Consider the following 16899-nt stretch of genomic DNA (forward strand, 5'->3'; position numbering starts at 1 on the left):
CTTTTGAAGTGTAGTCTCTGGGTTGTAATATGGGGTATACAGCAGCCAGCAAACTCCCCAAAATAGCTATATGATAATGAACAGATAATCTTCGTTTTATGTGATGTTGCCTGAGGGATAAATATTGGCCATAAAACCAGGGATAACTGTTTAGGTCTTCTTCAAAGTAGTGCCATGGGATCTTTTATGCCCATCTGAGATGGCAGATAGTGCCTCAGTTTAAAGATCGCATCCGAAAGATGATACCTTCAACAGTGCAACACTCCCTCGATATTACATTGGAGTGTCAGCCTAGATTTTTGCACTCTGTCTTGGAGTGGGACTTGAACCCACAACACCGGCAGAACCTTCCGGTCCCACCAGCAGCAGGAAGCTTGGTGGGTGGGGAAGCTTAATTTGGCATAAGGCCAAAAATCAGTTTCCTGACAGTGGAATGAAATTTAGGAATTATGTTCTCGGGACTTTAAAGGTGGGTTAATCTTCCCGACAAGAAATGGTGGGAAGCTCTTTTGCATGTGTTAACATCTCATTGGCCTCTTTGGGGAGTATCTGCAAATGCCAGCCTATGCTTGAGACTGGTTGCAAGCTGCATGGAGGGTGACCAAGGAAGGGAGGAAGGGTTAGCAGGGAATAGTGGAGCAATGGCCAGGCAAAGATGGAATGCATAGTGCAGGCTGTCTGGATGCCCTATAAATATGGCGCTCAGCCCTCAACCCCATGAAGTGATGGTGTGGATGGTGACTTCCTGCCTGCCCTCGCCTCACGAATTGGCATGCTCATCATGGATGTTTACTTGTATATTTAATGACTTGAACAGGTGCAAGATTGCACATAGTCAGTTTCCCCATGCACCACCCCCCCCCACCCATCCAGTGAAAATCATTCCCACTTCTGCCCACACCACCAAGCATTATACTCCAGAACAGAAGATTCCGGCCATTGTAACTCAGAGGTGAGAGTGCTACCAGCTGAAACACAGCTGACAATCTTTATAGCAGACAGAACCAACAATGAGTCCATTCCATTTGTATTAGTGACTAACTTTACAATAAAAAGCCGGCAACAGTGACGTACAAACTAAATCCAGTGGAAGGCCTTGAAAGTATTCCAGAAAGAGACTTTCAAGACAATTCAACACCTTCAGATAATAGGTGTGCTTGTTAGTGCTTTAATAAAAAACAAGTGTTGATGTACCCAGCACACAAGTCAGTTTTAAGATGAATCTCACCAAGCAAAACTAGAAGAAAAATCGATAGAGTTGGCCTTCAGTATGGTCTTGCATAACTTCATAAATGTATTTTCTAATGATACGCTTGACATGACCTCTCAAAACTGAACCACTGTTGACAGTACTGTGTAAAACTTAAATGAAACAAAGCACAACATTTAACAACGAAGCAAATATTGACTTTAGTTCCTCAACACAAACATTGAACAGTGATTCCCACTTATAAAAATCCCCATTCACAGCACAGGCCACCTATAAATCCCCACTTTGAAGCCAAAGCAATAGGGAGCCCCATTGAAAGTCAGGGAAGCCCAAATCTCAATGACAGTGAATTCCAGCTAGATTAGCTCATGATAAACCTCTTCTAAAATATCTACAAGAGTTGCTGCTTTAGTCTGCCACTCAGTATAGGAAAAATGAAGAGAGAGAATGAGGAGGAGGTTAGCCGCCTCTTGTGCTCAAGTGCTTAAGCAGCTGCTCATGGCCAGATAGCCTCAGCTAAGCTCCAATTTGCTTTCTGCATGGTGGGTTCACACCAAGCCCACCTCCAGACATCACTTGTTTACTCAGAGATAAAAACAAAAAAACTGCGGATGCTGAAAATCACTTGTTTACTCTTCCTCCTGACCACAGGGTCCTGGGTGTACACTTTCACGTTATTATCTCAACCATGTGGAAATATCTCTATGGGACCGCTAGGGCTCTATGAATCCCAGTTTGTGAACCACTGGAACATATAATTGAAACAGAGGTTTCACTTTACAGCTGCGAGACTTATTAGCATCTGCTGAATACTGTATCATTTTTCATTACAAAGAGCGAAAATCTTTCAGCTGGAAGCCTCAGAGTATCATCCTTCAAAGAGGAGAAGGAAGAAGAGAAGGAACCAAAATAGATTAGATTTTGATGTAATCAGGAAGAAGGATGTGCCAATTCATCTTTGGCTAGACTTCCTCTTAAAATTTGTAATTGTGGCATTTTTTAATGTTTTTGATCCTTTATTATTTCCTGCAAATTCTTCGCAATTGCTGGTCTGCAGTCTTCTCTGTAACTATTGTATTATATCCTCCTTTTCCTCTGTGGGTGGAAAAAAAATCAACTTAGCAGGCAAGAATCAAGGATGGTCAGAGGCTTTATTTGCTTTTAAAATTTAATTTCTATGTTTTTTTTTAAATGAGGAACTCAAATTAGGATGAGGAAAGCAATGCTATGGTATATGTGTGCCACTTTCAACTCTCTTCTCCCTCATCACTCTCTTTGCTTCTCAGTTTTACAGCTATTGGTAATTAGAATTTTTACAATTTCTCTCAACAAAATAGAGTTAATCATTATAAGTGGTGGGAGTGGAGAGAGGGTGAGGTAAATCAACACTACTGCAACAACCAAAACAGTCAAAGTCACCTTTGTGTCTTTGCATCAAGGTGGCTCGCAGCAATGTCTGAAGCGTGTGTTTGTTAAAGGCACTGAACCTCCAAAATTAAAGATTCTTCAATTGAGTTATTATTAATTGTAATCTGACAAAGGAGGGCCTGGCCTTTTAGTCCATAGAAGCAGGCCTTGGTAGTGAGTACCACCTCACCCCCATTCTGAAACTATAGTTGCAATCCACATGATTGCACACAAAGGACCTTCGCTTTCTCTGTGTTCTTCTTGAAAGAGAAAACAGCCCACAACCAAAGACAAGGAAGTAATGCCTCAATGCCCTAAAGCTGCTCTTCAATGAATCAGCCACCTTAGAGTTTCTTTCCACTATGGGGGAAGGTGGAGGCTAGTGATAGGCCATGCAACAGTAGGCACTACAATGATCTTAAACAGTAAGAAAATTGTCAAATATCTTGCCAGTGATCACATTTTTTTTCATTGATGAGACATGTGCAGTGTCATCTGGAGCCAGGTGGCGGAATGCCTGCAGAATGATCTCCAAATCAAAGCTTTCACAGTTGCAGAGGAAAGTTCAATGTCAGAAAGCAATTGGATTGAGTGCGTTGCTAAAATGGGATCATGATGCCAGGGCTTATTTGGCAGTGGACTAAGATCTTAGTCAGCTGAAAGCCTCAGTTATGAGCTGTACCCGCAGCTGTCTGGCAGCTGGGTAATTGCTTTGGGAAGTGTAGCCCTCTTAAGCATTGCAGGGGTGGGTGTGTCTTAGTGGAGTACTTGTGCCTGGATCTGCAGACAGTGAGGAATGGGTACCCCTGGGCATGTGGTTAGAGGTTCTCTATGGTGCCTGTTCAGCCTGAAACCCGTGCAGTGGATGCAGTGATTTTGTGTCCTTCCTTCTCGAAGCAAGTGACTGGGTGGAAGCCTAAGGAAGATCACTACAGTTGCTAAGGTTCTGTCTGCAAGAATAAACTTTAAAAAAGAGTTGTTCAAAAAAGACAGTAAAGTACTTTTCAAAAAATTACATTACAGAAGTTGGGCATCCAAACCAACCAATTCAACTCTAGGTTTAACCTCCATGCGAGAAAATAGTTCTAGTCATGTTCTGTGTGGCATTTCTATGTAAAGGATATTGATAACATTTTAAAACTTTCCTTTGGTCTTCAACAATGGAACCACTGTCAGCAGATAGAAAGATCCTCAGGGATTTTCCTTTTTGCCTCCAGCCTCTAAATGGAAGGTGAAGGAATTGATTCATTTCAGTAAACTAATCCCATTCTGCAATTATTTGTATATGAAAGGGCAAGAACACAGAGGCTTAAAAATCCCTTCCCCAGTGAAGGGGAAGAGTAATTACCCCTTTTATGTGAGGATTTGGCAGAATGTTTCCCCAGCCCATTCTCCTCCTGTTAACACTACAGCTGGATTCCTAGAGAAAAATTCTGGTCCACGGACTGAATTTTCCCAGTCCAGAGAAAGCGGCTTTAAGGCGGGGGTGTGAGGCAAGTTCACATTAGATCTCACATCAGACTGGCTCTGCAACATGTTTCTACCTCCTTTTGCTTTTCCCAGAGGTAGGCTCCCAGCAGCAATAGTTATCCGCCTGGCAGTGATGGGTAGTAAATTAGGGTACTTCATAGGGCAATTAACCCCTATTGTAGAAATGGATTGAAACTTTTCCAACAGTGCACAGGCCCCCCCCCTCAGAAGCTACAAGATGGAGTGGAGGTGGCTTCATAGCAGGAAATCAGAATCTCGAACCATGTGAGGCCTTTTATTAAGTTGTCAACATTAACTCTTAGCCCTCAGGTGTCTCCGAGTGAGGGGCATGGCATTGCAGCCACATTACGGAGATTAATGCCTCGGCTAATTTAGCTTTCGCTGCAGTGGTAGTTACTACTCTCGTTCTGAAGGCACCTCCTTGGTACCACTGCCAATCCTCCTGCTGGCTCCATTGGCAGTGCCCACACTGTGAAGGTAGCCGATGGCCCTTCCCATATGCCATGCTGAATGGATATCAAGATTCTGGAATCTGGTCACCATCCATAATTGGATGGGATTCCCATAGGTGACCTTTCAATTGGCCTCCCCTGGGAAGATTATGTCTGACATCCTGCCATAACCAATTCTGGGTTCCCAACCATAATTCAGACCAACCTAGTCACCACCACCCATAGGGAAATTAAGCCCTATGTCTTTCTCTGTCCCTCAGCTTTATACGCTTTCTGAAATTTATATAATTTAATTCAAATACCAACTAAAGCTAGGAAATTTCATCCATTTTTTCTTTCGTTCTCTCTCTCCCACAAGCACAGTCTGTAATTTTCAAAAAACTTTTAAGTGTAAATTTTACCTCGAGAAAGCTGATTAAACTGGTGCACTAGTTTATCTTCCACCAATTTTTCAAAACTACTGAATAGATTGTGATGATGAGCATTGAGCATTCATCTCTTCCTCATCTACATACTGCTTCTAAACAATATCATTGAAAGAGATGGGCGTGGGTGGGCAGTTTTCCTGAACAGCCAGAGGCAGCTTTGGATGTGAGCAAGCCACAGTACGGTGTGTCAGTTTACCCAGCGTGTTGCGACCTCCTCACGATTTTTCCGGAGGTAGCTTCATGGAGAAAGTGATTTCCTGCCTGGCAGTGATGGGAATGCAAAAAATCCAATTGTAGAGTAATTTGACAGTACTAATGGAAGAGGCACAGCAATTTTGCCAGCTTCACATGGCTTTATCTTTCCACTTCATCTGTACCCCGGCAAATAAAAGGATGCAGCTGCATAGCTGGAGGTGGAGGCTGTGTTACCGATGAAGGATATTTAAATGAGTAAATGGCAAGACTTGGCATTGAATGTAGAAGTCCTGGAGATGGATGTCTCCGAATGCCATGGGCCCCGTGAGCCTCAGCCGCTGCCCCCCACCCCCCCACTCCCTGATACTGATGGTGGCTGCAGTGTTTCCCTGTTGCTCCTGCTGCTTGGGCCTCAGCAATGCCCCCACAGGCCACCTGGTGAGGGCTGCCAGCCTCCCTTTCAGTGGGCCACACCGTTATGAGCTCACGCCTCCAGAACCTGCCCGCCGTCCCTAACAAACACAGAAGTCGTGCACTAATTGACCACTTCCTGTACAATTCAACTGGCAGGTGCACCACGACACTTATCGGGGTCAGGACCTGGAAATCATCCAGATGTTGGGCTCCTGATGCTCATGGCAAAATTCATCTCATGGGGTCAGCTTCCATGTATACACTGATGACAACCACCCTTCCAGCTCTAATTCTGTACCTACTGGACTAGCCATATAAACACTGTTGCTACAAGGGCTGCTCAGAGGCTAGGAATCCTACAGCGAGTAACTCAACTCCTGACTCCCCAAAGCCTAGCAACATTCAGAATTGCAATACTGAAAAGCAGAGAATGTATTTGAAATTTATTGCAATTTTAAAACACTACTTTTTATTGACAGCTTATTGGTTGTGGCCATATGGTTCCATTGCTGATAACAACGTGAAGGCCTAGGACTCCTTTGGTCTTAGTTTGCTAAAAAAATACTTTCAATACATAGTAAAAGCTTACATTAGTACATGAAAGGTCAAACAGATATTTGGATGTGTACTTTAGATGCTTACATCTAAGTGCTTGCTGTTTGTAGTCAAAACAACTTAACTGGTTGAATGTTGAAAAGAAAAATGAAGCATTGTTTATATCATTTAGCTGGTGTCTCTCCAGTTTATCATTTATCTATCAGAGCTCGATTCCTGAGGATAGATTTTCACTCATGCTGTTAGGCAGAAATATGATACTAGTACACCTAAAGTGATGAGGAAAAGCTTGACATCCTGATCCAACCGTCATCAAATACGGAAGGGCCAACTTTATTATCTCTAAAGCACTTTGAGACATTCTGAAGTTGTGAAAGTCACTGGGCGGAATTTTCCCAGAATTGCATTAAGTGCCATAGCGGGTGGGTAAAATGAAGTCCTACCCGCCAACAAAATGGCAGTTTTTCACATTGTATCGTCCCAAGCCCACCTCATTATTTATTCACTCCTGCAAAACACACCGTTTCCATGCCGGCCAGGCTCTTATTTTCCCACCTGCCATCACCCTGCTGTTGCAACATGCCTGCTGCCATCCTTAAAAGGCAGCTGCCAGCAAAGTGCTCATCGCCACCAGCTCACCACTGCTGCCCAGGAGACATGGCCAGCAAAGGTAAAAAACTACAGCTCCTCCATCTCCTCCTCTGCCAGTTCCTCTCTCCGTTGCAAAGCCAGGTTGTAAAGGGCGCAGCAGACAACGATGATGCATGACACCCTTTGCGGACTGCATTGCAGAGCTCCACCAGACCGGTCCAGGCACCAGAACCACATCTTCAACATCCCGATGGTGTGCTCCACAACGTTGCAGCATGAGCCTCATTATTGCGTCGCTCTGCTGCAGCTTGAGGCCGCCGCATGGGTGTCATCAGCCATGGCCTCTGCGGGTAGCCCTTGTCCTCGAGGAGCCAACCCTGCAGCTTCTGTGGAACCTGGAAGGCTGCAGGGATCTGCGAGCGACTCAGGATGTAGGCATCATGCACACACCCTGGAAACCATGTACATACCTGCAGTATGTGTTTCTGGTGGTCACATACCATCTGCATGTTCAGTGAATGGAAGCCCTCGCGGTTGATGAAGTCCACTGAGTATAGCGATGGAGACCTGAGCACCACACGAGTGCAGTCAATTGCACCCTGCACCTGTGGGAATCCTGAGATCATGGCGAATCAAATGGCTCTTGCATCCTGGCTGTCCCAGTCCCGGGCGAAATGCATAAAGTTGTGTGCCATGGAGAAGATGGCATCTGTGACCTCATGGATGCATTTGTGGGTGGCGGATTGTGAAATCCCACAGAGGTCACCTGTGGGGCCCTGAAAGGAGCCACTGGCATAGAAATTGAGCGCAGTGTTCACTTTCACAGCCACTGGCAGTGAATGCCCTCCATGTCCCCTTGGCGCCACGTCCTGCATTAATTATGTCCAGGAGCCTCTGCTGCCCCTTCTTCATGAGTTTGCTATTCCTGCCTTTGCCAGGAGCCTCAGTCGCTCTCTCCTCCATCTTCTACAGTCTCTATAGGCCATCAGGCATACAGCTAGGTCACCAGGATCCACGATCCTGACGTGGTCCTCCTGCAGCATGAAAGAGAGAGAGACGTGGTTATCATGGCTGTACTTAGCACCTTTGCTGGCCCTGTGAGACAGCCCCTTAACATTTCCTGGAGAGTGCTGGCCACCCCTCAGATGCTCAGAGATGAGTGCACTGCATGGCTGCCCTGTCAACCTCCGACCATGGGGGACAGTGGTCCAAATCAGGATGCTGAAGTTGCAAGTGGCTGTGAGCGTCTCCAGCGGTGACTGCTGCATGGGCAGTGTTGGCGAGGAGATTGTACAACTGCTCTACAGTCCAATAAAATAGTGGTGGGTTTGAGGTCTGCGCTGGGGAGGTTGGGTGGGCTGGGAGGGGTTGGGGGAGAGGGGTTGGTGGGGGTGGGGAGTAAATTATGGAGCGCTTGGTGGCCCTTTGGTGTATCTACGATGCTTGCATGGATGGGCAGGCTAATCATATCACTGTGGCTGTGCCTGATCTGTTTTAGTTGCAGAGGCATGGTCAGTTTATATAAGCTTCCCTAATGCGCGGGAGTGGGGGAGCAGGGGGCAGGGTAGAGATATGGAGCGCTTGGTAGCCCTTTGGTGCCTCCATGTTACTTGCATGGGCAGGCAGGCTAGGAGCCTGACCCCAAGCATATCACTGCGGCTGCTTCTGATCTGTCTTAGTTGCAGAGGCTTGGTCAGTTTATACAATTTGTCCCTAATGTGCAGCCGCTCCCCTCGCTTACCCTGACCCCTACTTCAATTGGCTGTGCATGGGATGCAGTGTCAGGGCAGCAGCCATGCCCACCAACAACGGTCGCCTCCGAGGCTGGCCAGCACTTGCCCCTGGACAACACCCGCCACCCCCCCCCCCCCCCCCCCCACCCCCACCCGCTCCACCATAGCAGTCGCCTCTGGGGCCAGGCATCAGTTGCCCCTACCTACTGGCACCCCTGACACCTGTAAACAACAGTTGAGCTGTGGAGAACGCTGCTGCTCACTCACCTCAGTTCCCCCAAAGTGAAGGCCGCCAAGTGCAGGTTGCCTGCGTGTTGTTGTGTAACACATCGGTGTGCTTACCCGCTGACATGGACGGACAATACGGTGGGGTTCAAAGAGCCTGGTGGGATGGACTTTTGATTATATGTTGATATATTACAATTAGCTCCCCGCCGACTGACGCTGGGAAATGTGGCCTGCCATCAGCGAGCTGAGCGGACGATTGCAACCTGCCTTCACACCGTCATGAAGAACGTGGTGCCATATTTTCCTGTGCACGCCACCTAAAACACCCACCGCCAGCTGGCTCGGAAAATTCCTCCCGTTATATAAATTCAAGATATTGTTGCTTTGTGCTATATATGTGGCCATCCATTGAGGCGAGGATTACACTCAACCACTGTGCTCTCATGGTCAAGTGGCCTTCAGAGATAGATTTTAATGTGCAGACCTGTTGGGAGGGGAGTGGCGCCAGGGCAGGGGGTGAGGGTAGGAAACACAGAAATATGCTCAGCACATTTATCAGTGGCTTTTTAACTCAGCTACTTCATTATTATTGAATGGGAAATCCAGAAGTACAATTGTCAACAGTGGGCGTGATGTGGACCCGCACGAGGAACTCTGGTATTTAGTGGAAATACTTCAAACATGTAAGCTGAAGGAGTTGGAGTTGGCTGTCAGAGAACTGGAAGTGTTGCAATGATGGGCAAAGGCTGCCTCTGTTTCATGGATGTTTCCTGGACGTGCTGCTGGGGGCTTTGAGGAGCCAGAGGGAGATACTCTTCCCTAGCAATGGGAGGAAGAAGCCTGCAGCTAAGAGCATGGTTGGAGGTTGCCAAGGAGGTTAGCAGCACAGGTGTGGTGCTATGCTTCTGTTCCCACTTCAAAAAGCCACTTAATGACCTAAACATGGCAGGAAAAGTGAGTATGGTGACACATTCATCTACATCCGGCTAGACACATTACCCTTCCCACTCTCTGCCTTGTCAAGCCTACTCCATCACATCGCTCCTCACACCCACTTACCTTGCTCATGCACCCTTCCTTCTCTTTGTATCCACTTCTCCACAGCCACAACTACCACTTACCCTCATCCTTAAGCAATGTCATGCCTCTCCCTCATAGACACCCTCATCAAAAACACTCCATTCATTGGGTGAGCACATAACATTACACTCACTCCTACTTTTCTCCTTTCCTTCCTTGCAGTATAGGAGAGCACAGAACAACAAGGAGAAGGAGAAAACCAGAGAGGCCGTCCACTGAGCATGCAGCTCACTACTGCAGAGGAGGAGGTGCTGAAGCTCAGTGGCCTTGGGCATTCCTGGTTCTTGGAGTTGCGGCCAGGGAGATCCCAGCTACCTGGTGACATAATTAAATAAAAATCATTACATGTAACATGACACTGAATTATTTTGACTTGGTTTCAATAGGAAGTGAAATATGAGCATCTCCATAAAGATAAAGGCAAAATGCTGCTAATCTAGAAATCTGAAATAAAAGCCAAAAAAGCTGAAAATATTAAGCAGTTCTGGCAGCATCTGTGAAGAAAGAAACAGCGTTAATATTTCAGGTCTGTAAGAAGAAGAGACAAAGACCTGAAGCCCATGTACTGCTTTGTCTCCCGATGGCTCAGTTTGTCCCTGCACGGGTGCAGGTAGAGCAGTCTTTGCTGGGGCCCTTACTGGCTCCTACACCCAGAGGTCTTCGGCCATGAGTATCTTAACAGTTGGAGCTGGGACCTGAGCAGCCTGCCTCTACCCCTACTGGAGTAACACATGTTGTACCCCATAGGAGTAGCAGAAAGGGGAACAGTAAGTCTTTGTATGTAAAAACAAAATACTGCAGATGCTGGAAATCTGAAATAAAATCAGAAAATGCCGGAAAACCTCAGCAAGCCTGGTAGCGTCTGTGGAGAGAGAGACAGAGTTATCATTTTGAGTCCATACGACTCTTCATCAGAGCTGAGTAAGTCTCTGTAGTATGTCAAGGTATGCACATGGATTTCTGAGAAAGTTTTGTTTTGGTAAGTTTTTCTTCTTTATTATAAATGTTATTCTTTTTTACTACTTTCCCGTCTTGTCCATTCTTGGGTTCTGGATGTTAAGTGGCCGTCTAAGTTACATGATGAGGAATGTGAGGATGTGAATTGATGGGTACCAATGGGAGATTGTTGAAGGGATTGTTGATTAGTTGCAGGGCTGCATTATATCAGTGGCAGGAAAGCAGGAAGAGTATTGTTTGCATTTTCTAATGGCATGGGTCCACTGGTGCAGCCTAACTGAGCCTTGCATTATTAATAACGGTGTCTGCGCATCCCCATCAGCAATGTGAGCAACTGGAAGTGCATGGCCTTCATCAACCACCTCATCCTCTTCCTCCTCCCCCTCTAAATCATCCAGGAAGGATCTGAGCCCTTCAACTGTTCCTCCTGAAGGTCCAAACCTCTCTGCTGCACTGCTGTGCGGAGCACAGCAAACCACAACCATTTTGAAGACCTTGGCTTGTGCTTACTGAAGCAGGCTCCTCAAAATCTGTGCAGGTACCTGAAGCATATCTTCAGCATGTCAATAGCTTGTTCAATTACATATCATTGGTGATATAACATTCAGTGCAACACTATTGGGCTTCAGTGTTGGGGGCCGTAATCTTAAGGAGACAATGGGGGTCTCGGCAGCTGGCTGGAGAGCAGGCCCGAACCCAGCGCCTTCTCTTTCCGGAAGGCCCACTGCATCATGTGTCACTCGGTCACTTGACAGACCAGCAGCAGGATTTCCCCAGGATCAAGAAGTCCCACCCACCAAGAGCAGCCAACCAAACAGAGGCTGACAGCTCTATTGAATGGTAGCACCACCGGGGAGGTAGTGGTTGCAGTCAGTACAACATCCACCAAGGCCAAGCATCATCACTGTATTCTAGGTCATAGGTGAGTGATGGAGGAAGGAGGTTATGGAGAGGTTATGGGGCGGATTGGGGTGGGGGGGGTATAGGGTGATCGGAGGCAAGGGCAGCGGGTGGCTCTCAGCGGGCCTCCTCTTCCCTCGAGCAGGCACTGAGTGCCTTTGAATAAGGGACTCCTCCTACCCCTGGGAACCCGCAAGCAACTCCACAGGGTTTTCTTGTCATGCACCTTGCATGGCGAGCACCTCACCCACTGCTGGATTCATACCAACAAAGGTGGGAGGAGGCCCTTAAATGGGAATTAATTGGCTGCTTAAGGGCCTCAATTGACATCAGGGCACAAAGGCTGTCCACGGACCTTCCTGCTACAGACTTAATCGGGGTGGGGGGAGGAAGTGGCGGGGTCCCCATACGCCACCTGCCCACCTAATTAAATGAACCCCCCCCCCAACTCTGTCACCAAACCCACCACAGTGAGGACAGAAGATGGTGACCAGGGTGTCTGACATATGTTATGAACCAAGTTTGCAGTGGGTATCCCTTGTTGCCAAGCAGGCGTCTTCAAGTCTGCTTCCATGTCCGAAGGGATCAGGGAGCTTGGACTGCTGCAGGATTAAAGCAATGATGCCATGAGGCAGTTGTCCGGGAATCATGTACAAAGCTACATAAGTATCTTGGAGCATAAACACCACCTGCTTATTGATGGAGTGGAAGCCTTTGTGGTTGATGAATGCTCCTGGTTGTCCTGGAGATGCCCAGATTGCTACTGTGTGCAGCCGATGACACCCTGCACCTGTGAGAAGGCAGCTAGAGCTGCAAAGACCAGCGCCCATTCATTCTGACTGGCAACATTGCAGACAAAGTTGGCATAATTGGCAGTCCTGGCAAACAACCCATCGGTCACCTGATTTATACATTTGTGGTGGCTGACTGGGAGATCCTGTTTATATCTGAAAGTATCTGGAGGCAAAAATGATGAGGGCAGTGGAGACTGTAACAGCAACTGGTAATGTGTAGCTACCAGATATACAGGTAGTAGGTCAACTTCAAGAGGCTGCAGGTACCTGATACCACTGACGTGACATCTGATCCATCTAAGACATGAGCGTTCAGACATGTTAAGGATACCCAGCCTCTGTTTATAGACCTTGTTTCATGTGGATTGCCTGCTGTGAGCAGTGCCTCTCTGCTAGTCCACTGTCTCCTGCCTCCCTCTCTACTGCTCACCTCGCTGACATTGCCTTCTGTCCTGTAGGACTACAGGTCTGTGAGCAGCAGGTTGCTGCAGGTACTGGTCCTCATTCAAAGCACCGTAATCACAATGTGATAAGGCAAACATCCAAAGTGTAGAAAGTAACCTCTCAGTAAAAGCATTGTGAACAAACCCTTTCCTACCGACAGGTAAAAAAGCAGCTGTGAGTACTGAGTGGATCATGGGCATAGTTGCCTGAGATTGGTTCAGCTCTTCAGCTGATGTTGTCCACTTCCTTTGCTTTCACTGCCGGGTTTCAGCAAACCCGGAAAACCAGGGAACCCTATGTTGAAATATGGCTCTAACTGAGTGAGTACCATATGTTAACTGACAACTGAGGAGGCTATGTGCCCACTGCCTAACGTGCTTGAGTGAAATGCGGAAGTGGGCAGGATGAGCCTGGCTTCCTGATCCGCTGACATTTTTCCCAGTTTTAATCCCCCACCCACACCCAAACCGATGTGTTCTCAAACATTAAAATTCAACCCTCAGTTTCTAGACGCTCACACAGGAAGAACATTTGCCTGGGAAGCCAGACCCATGTAAGAAGCTAAGGCTTTAAGGAGTGGAAAAGCCAAAAGAAGAAAATTAAGGAAGAAAAGAAACCTAAAAAGTTGCTGATCAACTTCAGAGCACATGAAAATTAACTATAAAGCTAAAGTTTTAAAATTGTGTCAGTATAAAAAATCTGTTGGAATTTTCTTTCAAAGAAGGGGTCCCAAAAACCCATAGGTCCCAAAGATCATCAAGCTGAATTCCTGGTGAATACCAGATTGGTACTCTCCATCACTAATGACACTGGAGATTGCAGTCTGCAGGAGGGCACATTATTTATTTGGGGCCAGTGGGTACCAATGCCAGTACAGCTGGATCTCTGATGTCCATGTGACTGTAAAACCTAGTGACTGCCCACCATGAACATGGAAGTTACTAAACCCTTTCTGCCTGAAACTCCATACTACACTCTTCAGGTGCTCATGTGATGAGGTCACTAACAATAATTAATAAAAATTACCTTTTCATTGGGGTCCATACCATTCCCTTCATTCAGATTGTCCAGTGGGAGCCTTTTGTGCCCTGCTGGAATCTGGTACATCGCTCTGTAACAGCCTCCAGTTGTATGCCGAGTCCGAAAAGCGAGGATACTTGGAGCTGCTGGTGTAGAGACATTAGGCTAGATTTTCAAGGAGTCAGAGAGATTCCACTGAGGGGAGAAAATGGTGACTGGGACCATTTCCAGGATTCCTGACATCATTCCCGAAGTTTCCAATTTTCAGATGTGCCTTTTAGGGGTGTGGGCTGGTTTGGGTCATTAGCCCACACCCTAAACTTCTGACTTGGCTGGCTTTATTATAGGGATTGGCATGTCCTACTCTTTCACAGTTTTCCTGGAGTCTTTTCAAAGAGTCATGGTTCACTGCACCTCAAGAGGTACCATGAACCATAGTGTGCATGAGAGAACCTTTTGAAAGATAAGTTCAAAAATGCTCCTCATACTTTCATGCCAATGGATGCCCCCGGCACTCCCTATGGCCCCTTATTCCCCCATGCCAAGATACTTTCCCCCAGTAATCTCATGACCCCTCATGCCACCATGCCATGCTATTGCACTTCTAAGCCCATTTGCCCACTATACGCTGTATAAAACCAATTAACCCTATAGTGAAAATAGGATATGTAAAAAAAAAGCTTTAAAAACAGCCATTCATTGATAACATTCCACTTGTTTAAAAATAAACTCCTCTTTACTACAGGCAAATAAAATATCAATTATCCAGACCCTTAAAGTATCAATAGCTGAAACTGCAGGCACTTGAAACATATCTATCTCCTGTAAATGAATATTGTGCAATTGACAGCAGCAATCAGAGAGCCAGAGCTGTCCATCAAGCAATGTTTTCCCTGCAGCCCAGGTGTTTCAGTACTCTAGTAGATGCCTGGGCTCTCAGCCAAGCCTCATTATGCATTCTAGGCTAAGGTAGATCCTGGGCGGGACCTGGTTATCCTGGCTGTCTGTGCAATTAGTTCCCATACCTTGCGTTTTCTCAGCCAAATAGAATGGTGCTTCTTTTAATGCTCAGATCAGTGCCTATGTCAGTGAGATAACACTAAGACAATACAGGGCCATTGGGCGAGTGGGAAATGTACTTTCATTACCTCTAGAATGAGCTACTGGCTGGTCCTCATGTAAGAACATGTTAGTATCATTAATGCTGTCTTCTTTTCTGTACCGTTCCAGGGCACACACATGTTTCAATCGCTTGGATCTCCCGCCGTATCCATCACATTCTATGCTTTATGAAAAGCTGCTCACAGCAGTGGAAGAAACCAACACTTTTGGACTTGAATAAAAGAAGCCCTCACTTCTCACGAGGAATAGCACTACTGCAGTGAACAGCAGGCATCCTTGTCTTTACAACATGTGAAGCACAAAATGTGCATGTGCAAAGTGGATGCCTCATATGTAAAGTATTATGGACAGCACTTCCTGATTTCTGAATTAACCGAGGAAGGAAGGGAAAAAACATTAATGTTGAACCATTGTAACTATTTCCTGCTTGGTTTCATTTTTTTTAATTTTTGTAAATAAACATTTCTCCCAAAGGAATGGACTATAGACAATCTCATGCAATTAAAGCCATTCTTTTCTTGGCAGGGCCACTTAATGTTAAAGGCAACTAATGTAACCTCATTAACACATCTTCACAAATTAATGTGTAAGAGCCATGGATTGTAATCAAATTCAATTGCAAATTCACAAGAAGGATCTACCTTTGATTTGTGGAATATTTTATGGAATTTCACTGTCAGAAAAGTACATATTAATTAGCTGATTGGCTGGTTTGAAAGTCACATGATACTCAGGCTGCACTTCCTGTACAATCATGCTGCTGTATAAGAATGTCAATAAAACTAATTTGTTATGCCACAATATTTATGGTCTTCTCGTTAGGCAGCTGCTCCTCAAATTGTCCTAAACAATTGCCTATGCAACAGCGATTATCAATATTAGGAGCAGACAACGGTGATGGTGGGTCATTGCAGACTTCAGGACAGACAGGTTAAAACAGTGAGATTTGGGAACAGAGAGATTAAAACAGCGGGACTTTGATTGAGAGAAGTTAAAACAGCGAGACTTCGGGACAGAAAGGTTAAAACAGCGAGACGTCAGGAGAGAGAGAGCTTAAAACAGAGAGACTTTGCAACAGAGAGGTTAAAACAGTGAGACTTCAGGAGAGAGAGGTTAGATAAGAACAAAAGAAATAGGAGCAGGAGTAGGCCATTCGGCCCCACAATCCTGCCCTGCCATTCAATAAGATCATGGCTGATCTGCCCCAGGCCTCAACTCCTCTTTTGTGCCAGCTCCACATAGCCCTCTACTCCCCAATATTCCAAAAATCTATCTACCTCCTCTTTAAATACTTTCAGTAATCTAGCCTCCACAACTCTGAGGTAGAGAATTCCAGACATTCACTACCTTCTGAGAGAAGAAATTCCTTCACATCTCAGTTTTAAATGAGTGTCCCCTTATTCTGTAACTATGTCCCCTAGTTTGAGATTCTCCCACTAGTGGAAATATCTTCTCAATATCTACCTTGTCAAGCCCCCTCAGAATCTTGTACGTTTTAATAAGATCACCCCTCATTCTTCTAAACTTTAATGAATAAAGGCCTAACTTGTTTAGGCATTCTTGATAAGTCAACCCCTTCATTTCCAGAAGGCATTCGATAAGGTGGCACATGAAAGGTTATTGCACAAGGTAAGAGCTCACAGCATTGGGGGTGATGTATTAGCATGGATTGAGGATTGGTTAAAACAGCCAGACTTCGGGACAGAGAGATTAAAACAGCGAGACATAAGAACATAAGAAATAGGAGCAGGAGTAGGCTATTTGGTCCCCCAAGCCTGCCCCACCATTCAATAAGATCATGGCTGATCTGCCCCAGGCCTCAACTCCTCTTTTGTGCCAGCTCCACATAGCCCTCAACTCCCCAATATTTCAAAGATC

The 16899-nt window shown here is 46.0% G+C and overlaps 1 protein-coding gene across 1 annotated transcript in view; it reads left to right on the top strand.

Annotated features, from left to right (window-relative positions):
• LOC121276200 (E3 ubiquitin-protein ligase HECW1-like) overlaps window positions 1-15554 on the top strand; it is a 527663-nt gene extending 512109 nt beyond the window's left edge. Inside the window, exon 29 of the mRNA XM_041184341.1 lies at window positions 15130-15554. Within this exon, the coding sequence (XP_041040275.1) occupies window positions 15130-15241 (112 nt within the window). The 3' untranslated portion in view covers window positions 15242-15554. The remainder of the gene's footprint in view (window positions 1-15129) is intronic.
• Window positions 15555-16899: the final 1345 nt, after the last annotated feature.

This window comes from Carcharodon carcharias, chromosome 3, assembly GCF_017639515.1.
Source record: "Carcharodon carcharias isolate sCarCar2 chromosome 3, sCarCar2.pri, whole genome shotgun sequence".
Taxonomy (NCBI): Eukaryota; Metazoa; Chordata; class Chondrichthyes; order Lamniformes; family Lamnidae; genus Carcharodon; species Carcharodon carcharias.